This window comes from Drosophila tropicalis, unplaced genomic scaffold, assembly GCF_018151085.1.
Source record: "Drosophila tropicalis isolate 14030-0801.00 unplaced genomic scaffold, ASM1815108v1 contig_878, whole genome shotgun sequence".
NCBI lineage: Eukaryota > Metazoa > Arthropoda > Insecta > Diptera > Drosophilidae > Drosophila > Drosophila tropicalis.
The window spans coordinates 2,088,889-2,107,114 of record NW_027173374.1 but is presented as its reverse complement, the minus strand read 5'-3'; the positions used below and the strand labels follow the sequence as shown (position 1 = coordinate 2,107,114).

The following is an 18,226-nucleotide window of genomic DNA, read 5'->3' as shown; positions in this document are numbered from 1 at the left end:
AACATAAAGCTTTTGTAGAAAGCTCAATGCAAACGCGAGACTCGACTATATAAAGGTTTAGTTGTTCGCTTGATTCCACAACTATCGTATACGGAACAGTTTGTTTGTGACACAATGACGGAAAATAATAACAACGATCAATTCAACGCTGATGAATTGGAAGCCCCCAAATGGCTTAATGCGCAATTCATTGCAAAAGTTTTAAGCAAATATGAGAATGAGCCGCAACTAGAAGTTCTCGATCTGAAAATTTCACCTGCCAGTGCCAAGGGAGATCATTATGCAAGTGTGATGTTTCGTACTTCTGTGGAATACAAAACAGGAAAGGGAAAATTGTCCAAGTCTCTGATTGTAAAGACCATGCCCGAGCAGGAAGGTCACAAAAAGGATATGTTAAATGAATCACATTTATTTGAGACGGAAATCGGCATGTACGGCGATGTGTTGCCCAGATTTGAGAAAATACTCCAAGGAGTGGGAGATACGGCAAAACTTTATGTACCCTGCATCTATAATAGTTTGGAGCCGCGGCAGGTTTTAATATTTGATGACTTAGTTCCACTAGGTTACAGTGTTATGCGGTATCGGGAACTTACGATTGAGGAGCTGCATTGTACCTACTCAAAACTGGCAAAATGGCATGCCGTTAGCATGAAAGTCCAAAACGAGGAACCAGAGTATTTGAAGGAATATAAATATGGCTTAATCGAAATGCCCAATCTTATGGAGGATCCCATGATGACGACAGGAATGGACAACTTTCTGCTATTTTTGAATGAGCATCCATCGTTGGCCAAATATATACCATATTTCGAGAAGATCAAAGGGAATTATCTGGAAAAAATAGCCGAGTTCATGACAGAGTATCGAAGGAATCCTCGTGATAATGCCTATTATGTGCTCAGTCATGGTGATTTTCACATAAGAAATATGATGTTTAAACACGATAAGGAAACAGGAAATCTTCAGGATTGTATGCTTGTAGACTTTCAAATCTGTAATTTGTGTCCTATAACTGTTGACATTGTGTATTCCATCTACATGTTGATGGGCCCCGAAGAGCGGGCTAAAGATTGGGAGAATATATTAAACTATTATTTTTCCATCCTGTTGGAAACTTTGAAAAAAATAGGCTATAAAGGTGATTTTCCCACTTTAAAAGGATTTTGGAAGCAAATTTATCGATCGAAATATTTTGGTAAGATTTTTGTTGGATCCGATTACAAAAAAAGTGTGCCTACAATAATATATAAAACTTATTTACAGACTTTTTTCTTGGCCACTACATTCCTGCCTATGATGTGGGCTATGAAGTCAAACACCATTGATTTTGGTGAGGTGGCACAAAAGAACGAAGCTCGTCTAAAATGTTACCAGATTGAAGGGTACGTAGAAGATATGACCACCATATTAGCCCGATTCGAGAGGCTTGGGTATTTTGACGATATTTAAAAATAACAAAATTAATAAGTGAATTAGTTGCATTAGTTATTTTATTATTGTTCTCTCACTCTGATCTATTTGCAAGCCTTGTTGGTAAATAAAGTGAATCAAAATCTAATCAATCGATAACTGTTTGAAGTATTATCAACACTTGTAATGTTTGCGAATTTGTTAGATTGCCAACAAACAATTAACCGATATGAGTATTAGTTATTTCACAAAAATGTTTACGATTGGGAGAGAATGCTTTTGAGTATGGGACAAAAGCTTTAGTCAAAAGCTTAATGATAAATGGAATAAATTGCGAAAACTGGTGAAAAAACATTTCAGTTAACAAACAATATGGCAGAAGATAAAAGCCAAAACGATCAGTTCAATGCTGATGAGCTGGAGGCCCCTGAATGGCTTAATCCGGAGTTCATAGCAGCAGTTCTCAGTAAATATGAGAAAGAGCCAAAATTGAAAGTACTTGACTTGAAGAACTCACCAGCAACGAAAAAGGGCGATCACTATGCCAGTGTGATGTTCCGCAGTTCAGTGGAATATCAAACAGATGGAGGAAAGTTCTTCAAATCGTTGATAGTCAAAGCAATGCCCGAACAGGAAGGTCACAAGAAGAACATGTTAAGCGAATCTCATATATTTGAAACAGAAATTGGCATGTATGCCAAAGTGTTGCCTGCTTTTGAAAAAATTCTCCAAGAAGCCGGTGATAATGCCAAACTCTTTGTGCCCTGCATCTATCATAGTGTGAAACCTCGTCAGGTTTTGATATTTGAGGATTTGGTTCCTATGGGTTTTAGTCTAATACGTGATCGCGATGCTACACAGGATGAGTTACGTTGCGTATACGCAAAGTTGGCCAAGTGGCATGCAGCTAGCATGAAAGTGTTAAATGAGGTAAGTGCAGGGAAACATTTAACCAGACTCAAGCGGAAATTGCAATTTTTTCTGTTCTTAACAATTAGAGCCCTGAATTCCTGAAGGAATTTAAATATGGTTTATTTGAAATGCCAACCTTTATAAATGATCCATTTGTTACAAATGGCATGCCCTCTTTTCTCAATATGTTGGACCAAGTGCCTGAATTTACCAAATATAAGCCTCATTTTGAAAAGATAAAAGACAATTATCTTCAACACGCAAAAGCTATTTTGACAGAATATCGGGAAAATCGACAACCAGATAGTTACTGTGTGCTCTCCCACGGTGATTTCCATTCAGCAAATATCATGTTCAAGCATAATAAGGAAACTGAAGCTGTCGATGACTGCATGTTGGTGGACTTTCAAATTTGTAATTTGTCACCCATAACAACGGACCTAACCTATTCCATTTACATGTTAATGGATCCCGAGCTTCGTACATACAATTGGGATAAGCTAGTCAATTATTACTTTACCTGTTTGTTAGAAAATCTAAATAAAATCCATTACAAAGGAGAATTTCCGACTTTAGATGGATTTTGGAAACAAATTTATAGGCAAAAATATTTTGGTAAGTAATGCAACCTATAACTCATGTAAAAAAGTAAAGCTAGTCAAAACCATTTTATCTATACTTTTTACAGACTTTATGTTGGTCTCTACCATGCTGCCAGTAACGTGGGCTATTAGAACCAAAGCATTTGAACCGGCAGATTTGTTGCAGAAAGACGAAGTAAGGCGACAAACGTATCTTTTAGATGGTTATATTAAGGATCTGAAAGTATTACTGCCCAGATTTGAGAAATTGGGCTATTTTGATAATCTTTAATGAAGAGGCTAAAATATGGTAAAAAAAAGTCAATATTTCATTAACAAACACCTGCAAAATTACTAAAGAGCTGCTATAATCGATATGGAAGTGAATGTTCTAATAAAAATAGAAATTTGCCAATCTTATTATTTGAATTAGTTGTAATTTATTTTAATTCAACTCATGACTTTAGCAATTAGCGAATGTAACGAACCAAAAATCATGGTTTTTTATCTATTTATCTTATATAATAAAAGGTGAAATTAAGATAATCACAAAAAATCCCCTGACTGATGTTGGCAAAAAACTTATAAACACGGCTATACTCGTATTGATATAAGAGTATGTATTTATCTTTGAGCAGCCTCTACTCCGGCAAGGGCTCACATATTAGACACAAACTAAACAAGTAGAAGAGAAAAATCGCTCCCAAAAGCTTTACACTTTTGTTTCAGGAATCTAAAGTGAACATTTTACTAAAAGCTTCAGTTGCCTAAATTCTTCTGACTCGATCACATAGCTCTGCGGCAAAAACATAAAACAAAATGACAGATAGTAAAGACAATGCCCACGATCTGTATAATAAAGATGAATTAAAGAGTCCCATATGGCTGAATGAAGAATTTATAACAAAAGTTCTAAGAGAGTATGAAAATGATGCGGAAACAAAAGTTATAAGTCTAAAAAATTCACCAGCTAGTGCCAAAGGGGATCACTATGCCAGTATTATGTTCCGAACTGAAGTGGAATATAAAAGGGGAAACGAAACGTTCACCAAATCGCTGATCGTCAAGGCAATGCCCGAAGAAGAAGGTCACAAGAAGGAAATGTTAAGCGGTTCCAACATTTTCGAAACTGAAATCAGAATTTATAGTCAAGTGTTACCCGAATTTGAGAAGATCCTTAAGGCTGCAGGTGACAAAACAAAACTTTTCGTGCCTTGCATCTATCACAGTGTCGAGCCCCGGACGGTATTGATCATGGACGACCTTTTGCCAAGAGGCTACAATGTGATAAGAGGACGTAATGCAACAGAGCAAGAATTACAATTGGCCTACGCCAAGTTGGCCAAATGGCATGCAGTGAGCCTGAAAATACAAAATGAGGTAATGAAAAACAAACATTTTTAATAAATCTACTTTGTAAAACATGTTTCATTCAGCAACCTGAATTCCTAGAGGACTACAAACGAGGGCTCTTCGATTTACCTCATATTTCTAAGGACCCATTCATTATTGATGCAATGATTCCCTTTTTGGCAATGTTTGATAAAGTACCCGAACTGAGCAAATATAAGTCTTACTTTGAGAAGATCAAAGGAGACTATCTTGAACGTTTGAAAGACGTGATGGTGGAATATCGAGTGAATCGTCGACCAGATGCCTACTATGTATTATCTCATGGTGATTATCATATAAGGAACATGTTATTTAAGCACAATAAGAACTCTGGAGCATTGGAGGATGTCATGTTGGTGGATTTTCAAATATCTAATCTGTGTCCCATAACTATTGATCTTATCTATTCCATCTATTTGTTAATGGGACCCGAGCAACGTTCAAAAGACTGGAGGAATCTGTTAAACTATTACTTTACCACTCTGCTAGAAACTTTGCAAAAGATTGGTTACAAAGCCGAGTTACCAACTTCAGATGGATTTTGGCAGCAAATCTATCGTCACAAATATTTTGGTAAGTTTAAAATATATATTACAAGTTCTTTTATTAATTTTCATATGATTTTTAGACTTTTTCATGATCTGCACATTCTTACCCTTGGTCTGGGCTGTTAAGACAAAAAATTTCGAGGTGACAAACATTTTACAAAGTGCAGGTGACAGAAGTAAATGCTATCTTATAGATGGATATATTGAAGATTTAAAAGTATTATTACCACGATTTGAGAGCTTGGGCTATTTTGATGATCTAAAATGATTTAGCAGATATTTGGCTTAATCCTATTGTCAATTCCATCTTTCTTTATAGTAAATATTTTTTTTATTTGCAATACTTTAACAAAACTTCTTATTGACTATTTTGGAAGCCCAAGGAATATATTTTTTTGTACATGGATTTAGGGATCCAAAAAGCCAGAGAGTTCGAATTCTTTAATGGTGCGCTGCAAAAATGCCCGATATTTGGGATTCTCAACGTTTTCCCGACGAAAACGATCGCCCAGCTCAGTGCGAGAGTTTAGATCCTCAAGGTTATCGAAACCTGCACCCTCACGGAAGACCAAGGGTGTCAGGCAAGTGGCGGCAATTACACCTAAGCAAAAATAATACAAAGTATTACAAAAACCAATGAGTTGTTGATTCTATTAACTTACCCATTAAACTATTATTAATCACTTCAATATGGATTTCTTTCAGGCTTGGTATATGCTCATTATAGTTCAGCTTTTCCAGAGTTTGCTGCAGTACTCGGTGATATTCCCTAATTATAAATTTATAATGCATTTTACGCACATTCTCATTGAGAGAACCGAAGAGAAAATAGTTAAGATCGATTGCTGGAGAGCCCACATAGGCCAATTGATAATCCAGCTGAAAAGAAAATAATTTTATAGTCATAAGTCATTCCAAAAGCAGAGTTAATAGCTGCTTACCGTGATCACGTCATCGGGTTCTTTGGTCTCATTGTTAATGTGAAACATAAGATTATTAATCCAAAGATCTGTCACATTAAAGACTCGGAATGGCTGTTTCTCGCCCTGCTCAAACATGGCCAGTGCCCGCTGGAGTACATTTTCCGCCAGCTTAAACATTTTCTCAGTCATTTCCTCGTAACCCTTCCAATGAGCTACCTCCTCTGCCACACATCGGATATTCACGGGAAAAAAGGTCAAAAAGTCTCGGCGATCGGGATTACGGGAAATGGGTGCCTCATTAAAGAACTCCAAAACTTCGGGATTTTGCTGAGCAATTACCGCACTACAAGCATGCAGCTTGGCTATTTTTTCAATGGTCGGCAATACATAGTCCAGATTAAGTAGTCGTCCTTGTTCAAAGTTAACGAAATCCTTTAAATGCATATCTTCCAAAATGAGAAACGGTTCTGGCACTTCAGTGGTGTAGTAGCAATCGGGGGCAATCTTTGTTTTATCACCAATGGATTCGAGCAATTGCTGGACACGGGGCAACACCTCTTTATATGCCAAAATCTCACGTTTGAAGAGCTTACTTCGCTGTGCCACAGCTCCAGTCTGTCCCTTAGGATGATCCTTCACTATTACCGAAAATTTCGATTTACTTGCCGTCTCTCCACGCTGCAGATTGAAGGTTGCCCGATGCATTTCGCTGGCAAACCCATTGGCCACCTCGCCGACTTGGACACTCTTCACCAGCAAATCGGTTACCGTCACCTGGGACTCCTCTTTGAAGTGTTCCTTAAGCACATCCTGTAGGAATTCAGCTGTCAACCATTCAGGAGACTGATAATTCTTCTTGCCGGTACCCATTTTCTGTTCAATTTCAGTTACAAATTAGATTTTTTTTCCAATCTCTTACAAGTCACCTGACTGCGAGAAAAAAATACTTAAAAACAGAAGCGGCTGAGCGGACTAAGCAAGTGAGGGCTATGCCAGTTGGATAGAGAATGAGATTGTGGGAGCAAAGAGAGCACAAAAGCTTTTCAAGTGTCTCACGTGCTATACCTAATCGAAATATGTAAAAAAAAATGTAAAAGCTCTCTCTGTTTTCATACCCTTTTGGATTAAAACTTAAAGGGTTTATTGGCATATGTAAACACATGGAAATAAATAAATCATGTTCCTTTCAAAACTTAGCCAAACTAGCTGAAGTCAGTTCTCTATATAAATATAAGAACTCTCTTGCTTAAAGAAATTCATTATAAATATTTAGAATGCCATTGTAAAAACAGAAATCTAAAACTCTTAAACACATTTCATTCCGTTAATTGAAAATATTTCGTTTTCGTTTTTCAGAATCAGCTGTTTTGATAAGATCAAAAGCTTGAAACCTTTATCAGCTGTCAAGTGGAAATGGTATATGAAAGCTTTAGTTAAGAAATCTTTTAAATATTTGTTTTGGAGAGCAACCGATTGCCTCTCAGTATATACTTATGTATATATTTTGACTTGATAAGTACTTATTACTTTGGTTTATTTTCTTAGAAGCAAAATAGAAAAAATTAACGAGTATAAAAAAAAAATAGAATAAACTAGACTTTGCCGCAACTAAACAAAAGATAAATCTGTACAAATAGTCAGTGGACTATGATTAAAAATCCAATATACCACGCCTATGCAAAAACGGAAATATACTATGAACTGCACGAACATATAGAGGATTTGTATATAATTTGGCCCGAAACCGATCACCATCTTCCCCGGGTTTCATTAGCAAGGAAAGATTGGTCTCCTGCTCGACAGGCAGCAAAATTAAAGCCAAATGACTAAATGTAGTGAAGTAACCTGTAAAATCATATTCGTAGTTAATTTAAGTTAGTTAGCCATTTGAAAGAGATTCTTACTTACCCCAAAATCCATATTTAATCATGCTCATATGCAGTTCCTTTAGCAATGGCAGAGGTTTTGTATAGTTCAGTCTTTTTAAACATTTCACTAGACGTGTGTGATAGATTCTTATAAAGCTATCGAAATACTTGATTCGTATACTATGATGAGCTGAGCAAATGATAATTTCCCACAAATCCTGACAGGGACTACCCCATTTGGATAGTTGAAAATCGACAAAACGTAGCTCATTAATTTCCCCAGATTGACTATAATTCAGCATTATATTACTTGACCAAAAATCACCATGATTTAAGACTTTAAATTCTTTTGAATTGTTATTAAAGCAACGGGCAGCACTCTGAACAAACTGATCGGCAGTGGGCTAAAAAAATAACCAAATTAATTTCTCTAAATAAGATCAGTCTAACTTATAGATATAGTTGACTTACCAAACAATTTAAATATTCCTCAATATTTGGCATTCCCCCAACTGGCCATGGCTGTCTTATAACTTTGTAGACGTGCCTGATATGATTTCGACTTGTGATAATTGGCAGGTAGATAAGTACGTTGAAAATCCTCAGGATAGGGACCATTTCGGAGGCGCCACACAGCACTAGCTGCATGAAATTCGGCTAGCTTCTCCAATACTCTAGTCATATGTGCCATATCGTAGCCTTTCAGACGATTAATATTACGAAATTTCTTTGTCTTTAGATCCTCTTGGATTAAGCAAATGCGACCATTTATATTCTCCGACCAATGACATTTTGGTGCAAATTTGATAGCATTTCCATCCGGTGTTTGTTCATAGAGTTCTTCCAAATGTGGTATAATCGTTTCATACATCTGTTTCTCCTTGGGAAAGATGTTGAGGGTATTGACAAAACCATTGCCTTGGCTATCATCTAACATGGTTTTCATAATATACGATTTTTGTTTCGTAAAGCCATCTAGACGTCACCAAAGACGAGGTAATGCAAAAATATTAATTAAACTATTTATTTTAAAGTGTCCCACTACCCCCTCCCCCCACCCCAAAAAAAAAAACTTGCTCACCTTTCATTTCGATGTCAACGATAATGCGCATCAGCAACGAAGTATAAATCTCACCTGGAGGTGTGGCCGGTATTATTGTAAGATTTAAAATTTTACGAAACTCACTGAGGTCACGTTTTAAAAATTTCTTAAAATAACCTACATTGATCCAATCTGGTATATGTATATCCTCTGACTTGCAAAATTTGTTACTATTATCGGGCATTATGGTCCTCAGATACCTCAATGATGAGCTCACTTTTGTTTGTTGCTTGTTATGGTTGCTTGTGATCGGTTTGAATGGCGCAGAGAAACTGAGTTAATTTTTTGCAAATGTTTTGCGCCTTTCAGTTCAGTTTTTCTTATCGGAAAGGCGAGAATAGATTGTTGCACGCACAATCCGAATTGTAGGACGGCGCCAGGTGAGCATATGAGAACTTGAGAACTTATCAGTAGCTGTCAGTAGTCGGTCTGTCACTGGTAACTGGTTCATCGTCTGTCAACGATGTCTTTTTTGCTCTCCCACTCAGTTACAGTGAGTGAGCGAGAGTGATAATTAAATGAGCTTTTTGTTATTATTATTTATGGCTAACTAGTATATATGTACATACATATATGTTAAAATATTCTAGTAGGGGTGGTCAAGCAAGAGTCTTATCATCTATATATGTATATAAACGCACAGTTTACCTGGCATTCGAAATTCGAGATAGTCTTTCATGTATATTTATTCAGAAGGTTAAAACAAAAAGCTTTTTCTATTAAACTTGTTATACATCTTCATATGTATTATGTATCTACATAGACACAGAACTCAAAACATTTAGTTATTGCGTTGTAAATTCATCAATTCTTTTCAGTCAAACCATCAGACAAGACATGGGCGTAGGAATGATCTCTGTCCAGGGTTTAAAACAAGTACATATACACATTCTAAAAGAGATCCCCCTTCTATTCAGTTTGTGTGCACCAATGAGAACTTGTTATAACTAGATTTAATAGCATCACAATGTGTTTTTTATTGAATTGAGATCGAATGCAAATGCAACAATTTAAAATTGTTTACTTTGGTTTCTCAAAGCCCAATTGAAATCTTCTCATCAGCAGTTATATTATAATCTGATTAAATTTCTTTCGAGTGACTTAAAATAACTGATATTAAATTTCGTTAGCAATGCTTTTTATAGAATTATTGCTCAAAAAAATGTAGCAAGTAGCTTTAAGAAGCTTTGCACCCAAATATGTACATAGTTCATTCATTTATTTAAAAATCGAAAAGCTTTTTCAAGCATTTACCATTCACAGATAAGAAATACAAAAACTTCATTTTATTTTGCTCATTTTTCATAGTCACCAAAGTTCAATAAGCCTCGATTGTAAAAAAATGGATATAAATCTTTTAGTACTTTGCCATATGCTGGATTGGATAGAAGACGCATTCTCAAGTTTTCCGCTTCCTCTGTCTCGGCAGACAAGGAATGCAAATTGCTATCCTTGTCCGAAGGAAACAGAATAATGGGCAGGTGGTTCGTCAGGGCAAAGAAAGCTAAAGAAAAAGTTATTTAGCTATTTCACTTACAATCATAAAGTTTAGCTTACCATAAAAGGAATTATTCTTCTTGTACATGGATGCCTGCAAATCTCTCAGTTTGGGTAATGGTTTTTTAAAGTTTAATACTTTTAGACATTCCACCAGACGTTCCCAATAAATTCTTACAAAATTATCGAATTCTTTAAGACGTATATCATTAGCAGCCGAAAGGGTTATGAAAAACAACAAATCCTGGGCCGGGCTACCCCACTTGCCAATTTGAAAATCTACCAAAATTAATTGATCTATCGATCCATCTTTGTGATAATTGCACATTAAGTTGCTTGACCAAAAGTCCCCATGAATCAAAACGTTAAAATCATTTGGATCAACTTCCAGAGAATTGACAGCTAAAACCCAATATTGTTCTGCATTAGGCTAGAGAGAATGATGAAAATGTTTGAAAAACAATGTAGTTATAGATAATACTAATTACTTACGAAATCCTTAACATATTTCTCTATCTGAGTAGTCGGAAGTCCACAACTTTTAATGCCATTCTGATAGGCCGATTGTTTAATTTGAAACGATCGTGAAAGAAATTCTTTTGCTTTCTCCGTCGGTACCACAAAACCTGACTCAAATTCCTTGGGATATGGACCATTCTCTTCCGCATAGACTGCACTTGCCGCGTGGAATTCAGCCAACTTATGCAATGCACGTTCCATATGATCCATATCTAGACCCTTGATACGATCAACGTTCTTGAAATTTTTCACACACAAATCCTCAAAGATGAAATGAATATTCCCCTCGCGTTCCTCCGTAAGCAAACACTTGGGCGCCAATTGTATATTTTTCCAACCCGCTTCCTTATAAAGGTCCTCAAAAGCGGGCAGGAACTTTTCATACATCAGCAATTCCTTGTCGAACAAACCCAATTCTTGCATATCTTTGCCGCCCCTGTCACTTGGCAACATGGTCTTGAAAATATATGTTTTGGACTTGGTTGAACCATCTACAAAAAGATACTGACGATGTGAGAAATACATTATTGCTTGTTTTGACTTCCTGAGTTACCATTTAATTTCAGATCAATATAAATTCTCAGCATGGTAGAGGTAAAGTTTTCCCCAGGTGGTATGGCAGCCACTGGAGTAAATTTAAGCACTTCCACATAATCCGGCTGATCTTGTTGCAGAACTTTCTCAAAATATTTCACATTAATCCAATCTGGTATAATGAGGTGCTCGTTGGGATTGATTATTTCATTAGTCATGGTTACTTTCTGAAATACTAAACTAAGCAACAGAACTAATTTTGCCTATTGTCAGTTCAAAACTGAAACCCACATAATTTTAACGCAACCTTTTCACATTTCGCCGATTAGGTAATAAAGAATGGAGGCCCGAATTCTTATCGATGAACTTGTATTGGATTCGTTTTGAATCAACTAGCACTTCTATCTTATCAATCGAGTGAATAGACTTTATTAAAACAAATAAAACAAACATGAATCAAACTTTTTTTTTTGATAGAACAATATTCATGAAGATGATCAGATAATATAATCATTTATATATACATGCATTGATTAGTTATTTACCTACCCATACTCTTACAAAAGGGATGTGTGATTAAAACTTGCAGTGTCAAGAGGGATTCTTATTCATCACAACTAGCGAAATCCATATACCCTTTGTAGGAACAATCAATGATTCAGCTAGGACGATACGCATCTTATACTTTTACTAAGTAATCATTAAGTAGTCTGAAAACTTTAAGCATTTATCCAAATAGGCATTCTGACTTTCATCTAATTGTAAGAATGAAAAACTTGTCATTCATAGATAATCTGTATGTGTCAAGCAAGTGCACCTTTTTATTTATTCTTCACCGTAATCACTAAAGTTTAATAGGCCACGATTATATAAAAATGGATAAATATCTTTCATCACTTTGCCATAGGCTGGATTCGATAGAAGACGCATTCTCAAATTTTCCGCTTCCTCTGTCTCGGCAGACAAGGAATGCAAATTGCTATCCTTGTCCGAAGGGAACAAAATAATGGGCAGGTGGTTAAGCACGGCAAAGAAAGCTGTTAAAAATACTCAGAAATATTAGATTTTGATAAATTTCGAATATATTTGTAGATTCACTTACCATAAAAGGAATTATTTTTCTTGTACATGTCCGCCTGTAATTCTCTCAGTTTGGGAATTGGTTTCTTGAATTGCAATACCTTCAGACATTCCACCAGACGTTCCCAATAAATTCTAACAAAATTATCGAATTCTTTAAGACGTATATCATTGGCAGCCGATATGATTATAAAAAACAAAAGGTCCTGGGCGGGACTACCCCATTTGCCAATTTGAAAGTCCACCAAAATAACTTGATCTATCGATCCATCCTTTTGATAATTGCACATTAAATTGCTAGACCAGAAATCGCCATGAATCAAAACGTTAAAATCATTTGGATCGACTTCCAAAGTACTTTTTGCTTGTGCCCAATATTGCTCGATGGTGGGCTAAGATACATAAACTTTATAAGTTTACAAATTAAGATTTTTGTCAAGGTTAACTTACGAAATCCTTAACGTATTTCTTTGCGTCGGAAGGAGGTAGCCCCCAATTTTGAATACCATTCTTGTAGGCCGCTTCTTTGTGTTTAAATAATTGCAATTGAAAATCTTTGGCCTTTTCAGTGGGCACTATAAAACCAGAATCGAATTCCTTAGGATAGGGACCATTCTGATCTGCGTAGACTGCACTTGCTGCATGATATTCGGCCAACTTGCGTAAGGATCTGGTCATATGTTCGAAATCTAGACCCTTGGTGCGATCAACGTTTTTAAAATTTTTCACACGCAAATCTTCAAAAATAAAGTGAATATTCCCCTCGCGTTCTTCGGTTAGCAGACACTTGGGCGCCAATTGTATATTTTTCCAACCCGCTTTCTTATAAAGGTCCTCAAAAGCGGGCAAAAACCTCTGATACATCAGCAGTTCCTTGTCGAATAGTCCAAATTCTTCAATATCTTTGCCGCCCCTGTCACTAGGCAACATGGTCTTGAAAATATATGTTTTTGACTTGGTTGAACCATCTACAAAAAAGTACTGACGATGTGAGAAATACATTATCTGGTATTATCTGCTCCCATTTTACCCTTGAGTTTCAGATCAATATAAATTCTCAACATGGTGGAAGTAAAGTTTTACCCAGGGGGTATGGCAGCCACTGGAGTAAATTTAAGCACTTCCACATAATCCGGCTGATCTTGTTGGAGAACTTTCTCAAAATATTTCACATTAATCCAATCTGGTATAATGAGGTGCTCGTTGGGATTGATTATTTCATCAGACATGGTTACTATTGAGATGATATAAGCAAAACGTTTTTTTCCAGCAATAGACCTGAATAGGCCACTTGTTCGTCTAGTACTGAATTGCAAGTAATTTGGATGAGATATTTTATAGTTTGCCCACTAAATAACTGGTTCTGTTATCTGCGTGTGCGAATGTTTGCATGATTTTTAATTCAAAGCAATTTGCTTGTTATCAACAATTACATAGTATGAATTTAGTTTCTTAAATAAAAGGTTTCACTATCAACAGATAATAGTATAAGACTTTTTACCACACCTTAAGTTTTTTTTTGTTTGTTGTTAGTAGATTATAGTCTTGTCATTCAACAATTAAAATGAAAATGTGACTTGGAAATTTTCACAAATCGGGAATGCTAATATTTTGAGTTGATAAGGACCTGATCGAAATCTGAAAATTTAAATATGCCACGATTGTAGTAGAATGGATATAGATCCTTCATAATATTTGCAAATGCTGGATTTGTAAATAATCGCAAGCGGAATTTGTCGCCCTCCTCATCGTCTCGCATTATGGAATGTAAATTTGATTCCTTGTCGGTCGGAAACTGGAGAACTGGTAGATGGTTAAAGATGGCCATAAATGCTATAAAAAAAATATATAAAAAAGTAAATAAACACACATATGAAATGCAAAGTCTATCAAATTACCGTAGAATGTATTATTCTCCCTATATAATGACATTTGGAGTTCCCTTAGCTTGGGCAATGGCTTTGAATACTTTAAAAACTTTAAACACTCGATAAGCCGTTCCCAGTAGATCAACACGAATTTGTCAAACTCCTTCAGACGTATATCCTGAGCAGCTGAGAGCGTTATAAAGAATAACAGATCCTGGGCCGGACTTCCCCATTTGCCAATTTGAAAGTCCACCATTATAAGCTGATCGATTGCTCCATTTTCAAAATAGTTGCACATCAAGTTACTAGACCAAAAGTCCCCATGTGTTAGAGTATTAAATTGTTCGGGATCTATCTTTAAATTACTTTTGCATATCTCAAAATATTGCTGGGCATTTGGCTAAGGAAAAGAAGGCGTTTGGATTTGAATTCAGCCTCATTAAAGTGAAAGTGTATATTGACTTACAAAACTCTTGATATATTTCTCAGAATCGGGCAAACCCCAATTTTCCATTGCCTTCTTGTATGTACGATTTTTCACCTTAAAACCATGTACACTGTGATTTAGGGTCGCTTCTGTAAAAAACCCTGCATTATACTCTTCGGGAAGTGGTCCATTGTGCTCCACATAAACAGAACTAGCCGCATGGAGTTCGGCTAATTTATGTAGCGCTCTTGTCATATGCTCCATGTCTAGACCCTTGATGCGATCAACATTCTTGAATTTACGCATAGCCAAGTCTTCAAAAACAAAGTGGATATCGCCATCGGCAGTCTCCTCGGCATGCAGACATCTGGGAGCCAGTTGGACATGATGCCAACCAGCGGAATGGTAAAGAGCCTCGAATGCCGGCAAATATGTGTGATACATTTTCAGTTCCTTTTTGAAAATGCCAGCCATTTTGACTTCCTTGCCGCCGCGTTCTGCTGCCAGTTCCGTTTTAAATATATAAGTCTTATGCTTTGTGCTGCCATCTAATCGGAATAGCTTTAGATTAGTTGCCATTGAATGCTTATTTCTGTTTGATTGACTCACCTTTCATTTGCAGATCGAAATGTATTCGCAGCATGGTTGAGGTGAAGTTCTCACCTGGCGGAATGGCAGCCACAGGTGTAAATTTCAGGATCTTAACATAGTTTGGCTCATCCTTACGCAGAATCTTTTCGAAATACTCCGGATTAATCCAATCGGGTATCCGTAAATCTTTGTTGGGATTTTCTATCTCTACAGACGACATTATCGTATGATAGTATCTACACAACTGATTAGAACCAGGGTAAAGAATTTGTCTTATAACAATCACTTGTTAGCTTTTCAAAAAAAGCTTATTGAGGTTCTCTTGACGCAACGAGCTTTATAAACTCATAAGATTAATTTAACCATTCACTATGACTAAAGATTAGTTGACGATTTTATAATTCATGTTACCCATGTTGTAGGGTATACGAAACTAACTTTTAAGCTCTTTAAAATCACCAAATCATCGTTATAAGCATGTTTTACTACACTTTAAAATTTTGTAAGCGTTATTTGTTCTTCATATCTTTGTTGATAGTACTTAAAAAGTAATTATATACAAACGCACAGCATACATTAAAAACAAAACAAAAACTAGTTTGAACTTTAAACTTTCCAGTCATATTTATTCATAAACTAATCACAACAATTAATTAATTGTTTCGCTTTATATACATAGTCTAGCGTGACAAGACAAAATTTAAATTTTATTTAATGGGCGTGGTGTTTTTATTATAATAACTATTTTATATACTAATCATAAGCTTCACCTACAGGTATGTATTAGATACCCCTCTTTAAAAAAAATAGCTACCACCATGAGTTTGCTTTCTCTAACGTTTCGATGACTATGCAATAAAACTCTGTTAACATATCTAAACAAATCGTTAACAACGACCAAACCTATCTATATTAACTCATAAATTGATAAATGTGTACACACACAAAAGAAAAGCTTTTTGTTTTTTATTGCCTCCTAATTGCAATGTGCGTCACAATAAATGAATTTATCGGAATTGATCAATTTCATTTATTAACTATGTATTTCAATATGTTTCTTTCTCAAAAACTTGTCAAGATAGTTTTCTTAGCTTTTTAGAGAGCTGCACTCAATAAATTTTGACTGTTGTTAATGTAATTATAGCTAGTCTTACCTTAATATGTGTTTAAAACGAACAAAGTTTTAACGTAAATTACATATCTTCTTTTAATGATAATAATATCACAATTACAAACAACAATAACACGAATTGGCATCTCTATTCAGGTTTGAGGAGCCCTCTGCTCTCAAAGAATGGTAACAATTGTTCCATGGCCCTGGCATAGTAGGGATTGGAATAGGTCTTAAAACGCATAGCATCGCCCTCTGGTCCAGGAGCAAGCATCATATTAATATTGGCATCCTTGTCGCTTGGAAATATGGTGGCAACTAATACACCAAAAGATGTTAGAGGTCCTGTTAAAGAAATACAAATTTTAGCATAATTTTAAATTCAATTAACATTATATTTAAAAAAAACTTACCCCAATATCCATATTTCAGCATCATTATGTGTAGTTCCTTCAGTGTTGGGATATGTTTGCCATATTTCAAAATCTTTAGACATTCGACCAAACGTTCGTGATAGATTTTAATAAAACTATCAAATTCCTTGACTTTAATATCAAGTGAGGCGGACGTAACAAGCATGTACCATAAGTCCTGGGCAGGACTTCCCCATTTGCACATTTGCAAGTCGACGAAAATAGATCGATTGATCTCTCCGTTCTCTTTGTAGTTGAACATATAATTATTGGACCAACTGTCGCCATGATTTAAGACATTGAACTCATTTTCATCCACTTTTGCCACTTTAATGGCTCCATCAAAAGCTGCTTCCGGTGATGAGATTTGCGTAATATACCTCTCCGCGTCCTCTTCATTTATATTCCAAGCACGTATTGCCTCATGAAATTGTGGTTGACGCAACTTACCTATGTTAACAAAAATTGGCTTACTCTTTTCCGTGTATATGGAAGCTAGAAAGATTTCATCGTAGGGTCCATTTAACTCGAAATTCCTAGCTGAAGCTGCATGGAACTCGGCCAATTTGTGTAGGACACGACGTATATGCGGCATATCGAATCCTTTGAGTCGATCCACATTCTTGAAGCCCTGACGTGTCAAGTCTTCCAAAACCAGAGTTGTTCTCTCCGGTGTCTCCTCTATATGCACACATTTTGGAGCCAGTTCAATGTTGTCCACACCAGCCTCTTTATATAATTGAATGAACTGAGGTATATGCACTTCATACATTTTCTTCTCTTTGGGAAATAATCCCATGTCATTGACCATTTCACTTCCGACACTTGACTCCAGCATGGTTTTCAGTATATAAGATACTTGTTCTTGACTACCATCTAAATGTGTATTAGATAACATAATTGTTTTGTAATTGGTATATACATGTTAATCACTGCTTTCTATTTAGTTTCAACAATTTATCACTTACCCTTCAACAATACATCGACATAAACTCGCACCATTATCGAAGTGTAGTTTTCACCTGGCTGTGTAGCAGCGACAGGTGTAAAGTTCACTATACTCGCGAAATTGCTCACATCTTTTTCAACGATGGGGCGAAAATAATCTTCATTTATCCACTTGGGAATCTGAAGAAACTCATTTGGATTTTCTGGCTTTTCTGAGTTACTATTAGGTGACATTTTAACTGTGAATGTGAAGAAATTATAATTAAATACTATGTCTATTTTATTTATGTGATTTTTGGGTATTAAACTTTCACTTTCATTTTTACTGACCAACAAAACACAATTTTGTTCACTGCAAACTTTTAAATATTGATTTCCGTATATCTTAACGATGCGACCTGCGACCGTGTTATGTCCGGCAGTTATGACTGGCAAACAAATACTGAACCTTTTGTCTCTAAAGTTCCATCATACATTAGTTTAAATATACTATGAATCC

The 18,226-nt window shown here is 35.9% G+C and overlaps 9 protein-coding genes across 9 annotated transcripts; 3 read left to right on the top strand and 6 right to left on the bottom strand.

Moving 5' to 3' along the window:
- The first annotated feature begins 72 nt into the window (after window positions 1–72).
- Window positions 73–1,561, top strand: LOC137584830 (uncharacterized). The gene is made up of 2 exons (XM_068300400.1): window positions 73–1,209; window positions 1,267–1,561. Exons 1-2 carry the CDS (start codon window positions 115–117, stop codon window positions 1,450–1,452), a joined length of 1,281 nt encoding a protein of 426 aa, XP_068156501.1. The 5' UTR covers window positions 73–114; the 3' UTR covers window positions 1,453–1,561.
- Window positions 1,562–1,785: 224 nt separating this feature from the next.
- On the top strand, window positions 1,786–3,335 carry LOC137585923 (uncharacterized). Its single transcript, XM_068301950.1, has 3 exons — window positions 1,786–2,343; window positions 2,412–2,940; window positions 3,014–3,335. Exons 1-3 carry the CDS (start codon window positions 1,786–1,788, stop codon window positions 3,196–3,198), a joined length of 1,272 nt encoding a protein of 423 aa, XP_068158051.1. The 3' UTR covers window positions 3,199–3,335.
- Window positions 3,336–3,682: 347 nt separating this feature from the next.
- Window positions 3,683–5,114, top strand: LOC137585922 (uncharacterized). The gene is made up of 3 exons (XM_068301949.1): window positions 3,683–4,286; window positions 4,343–4,871; window positions 4,927–5,114. Exons 1-3 carry the CDS (start codon window positions 3,726–3,728, stop codon window positions 5,112–5,114), a joined length of 1,278 nt encoding a protein of 425 aa, XP_068158050.1. The 5' UTR covers window positions 3,683–3,725.
- Window positions 4,877–6,955, bottom strand: LOC137585208 (uncharacterized). Its single transcript, XM_068300890.1, has 3 exons — window positions 5,788–6,955; window positions 5,509–5,725; window positions 4,877–5,447 (listed from the first exon to the last, which is right to left on the bottom strand). The coding sequence occupies exons 1-3, from the start codon at window positions 6,637–6,639 to the stop codon at window positions 5,254–5,256; spliced, it is 1,263 nt and encodes a 420-aa protein (XP_068156991.1). The 5' UTR covers window positions 6,640–6,955; the 3' UTR covers window positions 4,877–5,253.
- Window positions 6,956–7,286: 331 nt separating this feature from the next.
- Window positions 7,287–9,826, bottom strand: LOC137585207 (uncharacterized). Its single transcript, XM_068300889.1, is given in 5 exon segments — window positions 7,287–7,614; window positions 7,678–8,041; window positions 8,109–8,129; window positions 8,131–8,612; window positions 8,719–9,826. Coding segments are annotated over 5 exon segments (1,266 nt in total). The 5' UTR covers window positions 8,924–9,826; the 3' UTR covers window positions 7,287–7,420.
- Window positions 9,827–10,003: 177 nt separating this feature from the next.
- On the bottom strand, window positions 10,004–11,554 carry LOC137584966 (uncharacterized). Its single transcript, XM_068300577.1, has 4 exons — window positions 11,309–11,554; window positions 10,729–11,246; window positions 10,297–10,666; window positions 10,004–10,243 (listed from the first exon to the last, which is right to left on the bottom strand). Exons 1-4 carry the CDS (start codon window positions 11,505–11,507, stop codon window positions 10,035–10,037), a joined length of 1,296 nt encoding a protein of 431 aa, XP_068156678.1. The 5' UTR covers window positions 11,508–11,554; the 3' UTR covers window positions 10,004–10,034.
- A 517-nt stretch (window positions 11,555–12,071) lies between these two features.
- On the bottom strand, window positions 12,072–13,663 carry LOC137584814 (uncharacterized). The gene is made up of 4 exons (XM_068300380.1): window positions 13,400–13,663; window positions 12,820–13,337; window positions 12,392–12,761; window positions 12,072–12,326 (listed from the first exon to the last, which is right to left on the bottom strand). The coding sequence occupies exons 1-4, from the start codon at window positions 13,431–13,433 to the stop codon at window positions 12,115–12,117; spliced, it is 1,134 nt and encodes a 377-aa protein (XP_068156481.1). The 5' UTR covers window positions 13,434–13,663; the 3' UTR covers window positions 12,072–12,114.
- An 83-nt stretch (window positions 13,664–13,746) lies between these two features.
- LOC137584947 (uncharacterized) lies at window positions 13,747–15,487 on the bottom strand. Its single transcript, XM_068300555.1, has 4 exons — window positions 15,274–15,487; window positions 14,704–15,212; window positions 14,268–14,637; window positions 13,747–14,202 (listed from the first exon to the last, which is right to left on the bottom strand). Exons 1-4 carry the CDS (start codon window positions 15,473–15,475, stop codon window positions 13,973–13,975), a joined length of 1,311 nt encoding a protein of 436 aa, XP_068156656.1. The 5' UTR covers window positions 15,476–15,487; the 3' UTR covers window positions 13,747–13,972.
- A 957-nt stretch (window positions 15,488–16,444) lies between these two features.
- On the bottom strand, window positions 16,445–18,170 carry LOC137584729 (uncharacterized). The gene is made up of 4 exons (XM_068300269.1): window positions 18,058–18,170; window positions 17,748–17,966; window positions 16,780–17,655; window positions 16,445–16,711 (listed from the first exon to the last, which is right to left on the bottom strand). The coding sequence occupies exons 2-4, from the start codon at window positions 17,959–17,961 to the stop codon at window positions 16,515–16,517; spliced, it is 1,287 nt and encodes a 428-aa protein (XP_068156370.1). The 5' UTR covers window positions 17,962–17,966; window positions 18,058–18,170; the 3' UTR covers window positions 16,445–16,514.
- Window positions 18,171–18,226: the final 56 nt, after the last annotated feature.

What these genes read in the sequence shown, in the direction of transcription:
- LOC137584830 (XM_068300400.1), top strand. Translation starts at nt 115, where the DNA reads ATGACGGAAAATAATAACAACGATCAATTCAACGCTGATGAATTGGAA. An exon ending in AATATTTTGGTAAGATTTTT is followed by an intron (nt 1,210 to 1,266) that starts GTTGGATCCGAT and finishes ACTTATTTACAG; the next exon opens with ACTTTTTTCTTGGCCACTAC.
- LOC137585923 (XM_068301950.1), top strand. Translation starts at nt 1,786, where the DNA reads ATGGCAGAAGATAAAAGCCAAAACGATCAGTTCAATGCTGATGAGCTG. An exon ending in GCATGAAAGTGTTAAATGAG is followed by an intron (nt 2,344 to 2,411) that starts GTAAGTGCAGGG and finishes CTTAACAATTAG; the next exon opens with AGCCCTGAATTCCTGAAGGA. An exon ending in TTATAGGCAAAAATATTTTG is followed by an intron (nt 2,941 to 3,013) that starts GTAAGTAATGCA and finishes TACTTTTTACAG; the next exon opens with ACTTTATGTTGGTCTCTACC.
- LOC137585922 (XM_068301949.1), top strand. Translation starts at nt 3,726, where the DNA reads ATGACAGATAGTAAAGACAATGCCCACGATCTGTATAATAAAGATGAA. An exon ending in GCCTGAAAATACAAAATGAG is followed by an intron (nt 4,287 to 4,342) that starts GTAATGAAAAAC and finishes TGTTTCATTCAG; the next exon opens with CAACCTGAATTCCTAGAGGA. An exon ending in CTATCGTCACAAATATTTTG is followed by an intron (nt 4,872 to 4,926) that starts GTAAGTTTAAAA and finishes TATGATTTTTAG; the next exon opens with ACTTTTTCATGATCTGCACA.
- LOC137585208 (XM_068300890.1), bottom strand. Translation starts at nt 6,639, where the DNA reads ATGGGTACCGGCAAGAAGAATTATCAGTCTCCTGAATGGTTGACAGCT. An exon ending in AACCCGATGACGTGATCACG is followed by an intron (nt 5,726 to 5,787) that starts GTAAGCAGCTAT and finishes TTTTCTTTTCAG; the next exon opens with CTGGATTATCAATTGGCCTA. An exon ending in GATTAATAATAGTTTAATGG is followed by an intron (nt 5,448 to 5,508) that starts GTAAGTTAATAG and finishes ATTTTTGCTTAG; the next exon opens with GTGTAATTGCCGCCACTTGC.
- LOC137584966 (XM_068300577.1), bottom strand. Translation starts at nt 11,507, where the DNA reads ATGACTAATGAAATAATCAATCCCAACGAGCACCTCATTATACCAGAT. An exon ending in TATTGATCTGAAATTAAATG is followed by an intron (nt 11,247 to 11,308) that starts GTAACTCAGGAA and finishes ATCTTTTTGTAG; the next exon opens with ATGGTTCAACCAAGTCCAAA. An exon ending in AGAAATATGTTAAGGATTTC is followed by an intron (nt 10,667 to 10,728) that starts GTAAGTAATTAG and finishes CATTCTCTCTAG; the next exon opens with CCTAATGCAGAACAATATTG.
- LOC137584814 (XM_068300380.1), bottom strand. Translation starts at nt 13,433, where the DNA reads ATGTTGAGAATTTATATTGATCTGAAACTCAAGG. An exon ending in TATTGATCTGAAACTCAAGG is followed by an intron (nt 13,338 to 13,399) that starts GTAAAATGGGAG and finishes ACTTTTTTGTAG; the next exon opens with ATGGTTCAACCAAGTCAAAA. An exon ending in GAAAAATAATTCCTTTTATG is followed by an intron (nt 12,327 to 12,391) that starts GTAAGTGAATCT and finishes TATTTTTAACAG; the next exon opens with CTTTCTTTGCCGTGCTTAAC.
- LOC137584947 (XM_068300555.1), bottom strand. Translation starts at nt 15,475, where the DNA reads ATGTCGTCTGTAGAGATAGAAAATCCCAACAAAGATTTACGGATACCC. An exon ending in AGAAATATATCAAGAGTTTT is followed by an intron (nt 14,638 to 14,703) that starts GTAAGTCAATAT and finishes TCTTTTCCTTAG; the next exon opens with CCAAATGCCCAGCAATATTT. An exon ending in GGAGAATAATACATTCTACG is followed by an intron (nt 14,203 to 14,267) that starts GTAATTTGATAG and finishes TTTTTTTTATAG; the next exon opens with CATTTATGGCCATCTTTAAC.
- LOC137584729 (XM_068300269.1), bottom strand. Translation starts at nt 17,961, where the DNA reads ATGTCACCTAATAGTAACTCAGAAAAGCCAGAAAATCCAAATGAGTTT. An exon ending in TGTCGATGTATTGTTGAAGG is followed by an intron (nt 17,656 to 17,747) that starts GTAAGTGATAAA and finishes ATACACATTTAG; the next exon opens with ATGGTAGTCAAGAACAAGTA. An exon ending in GCTGAAATATGGATATTGGG is followed by an intron (nt 16,712 to 16,779) that starts GTAAGTTTTTTT and finishes TTTCTTTAACAG; the next exon opens with GACCTCTAACATCTTTTGGT.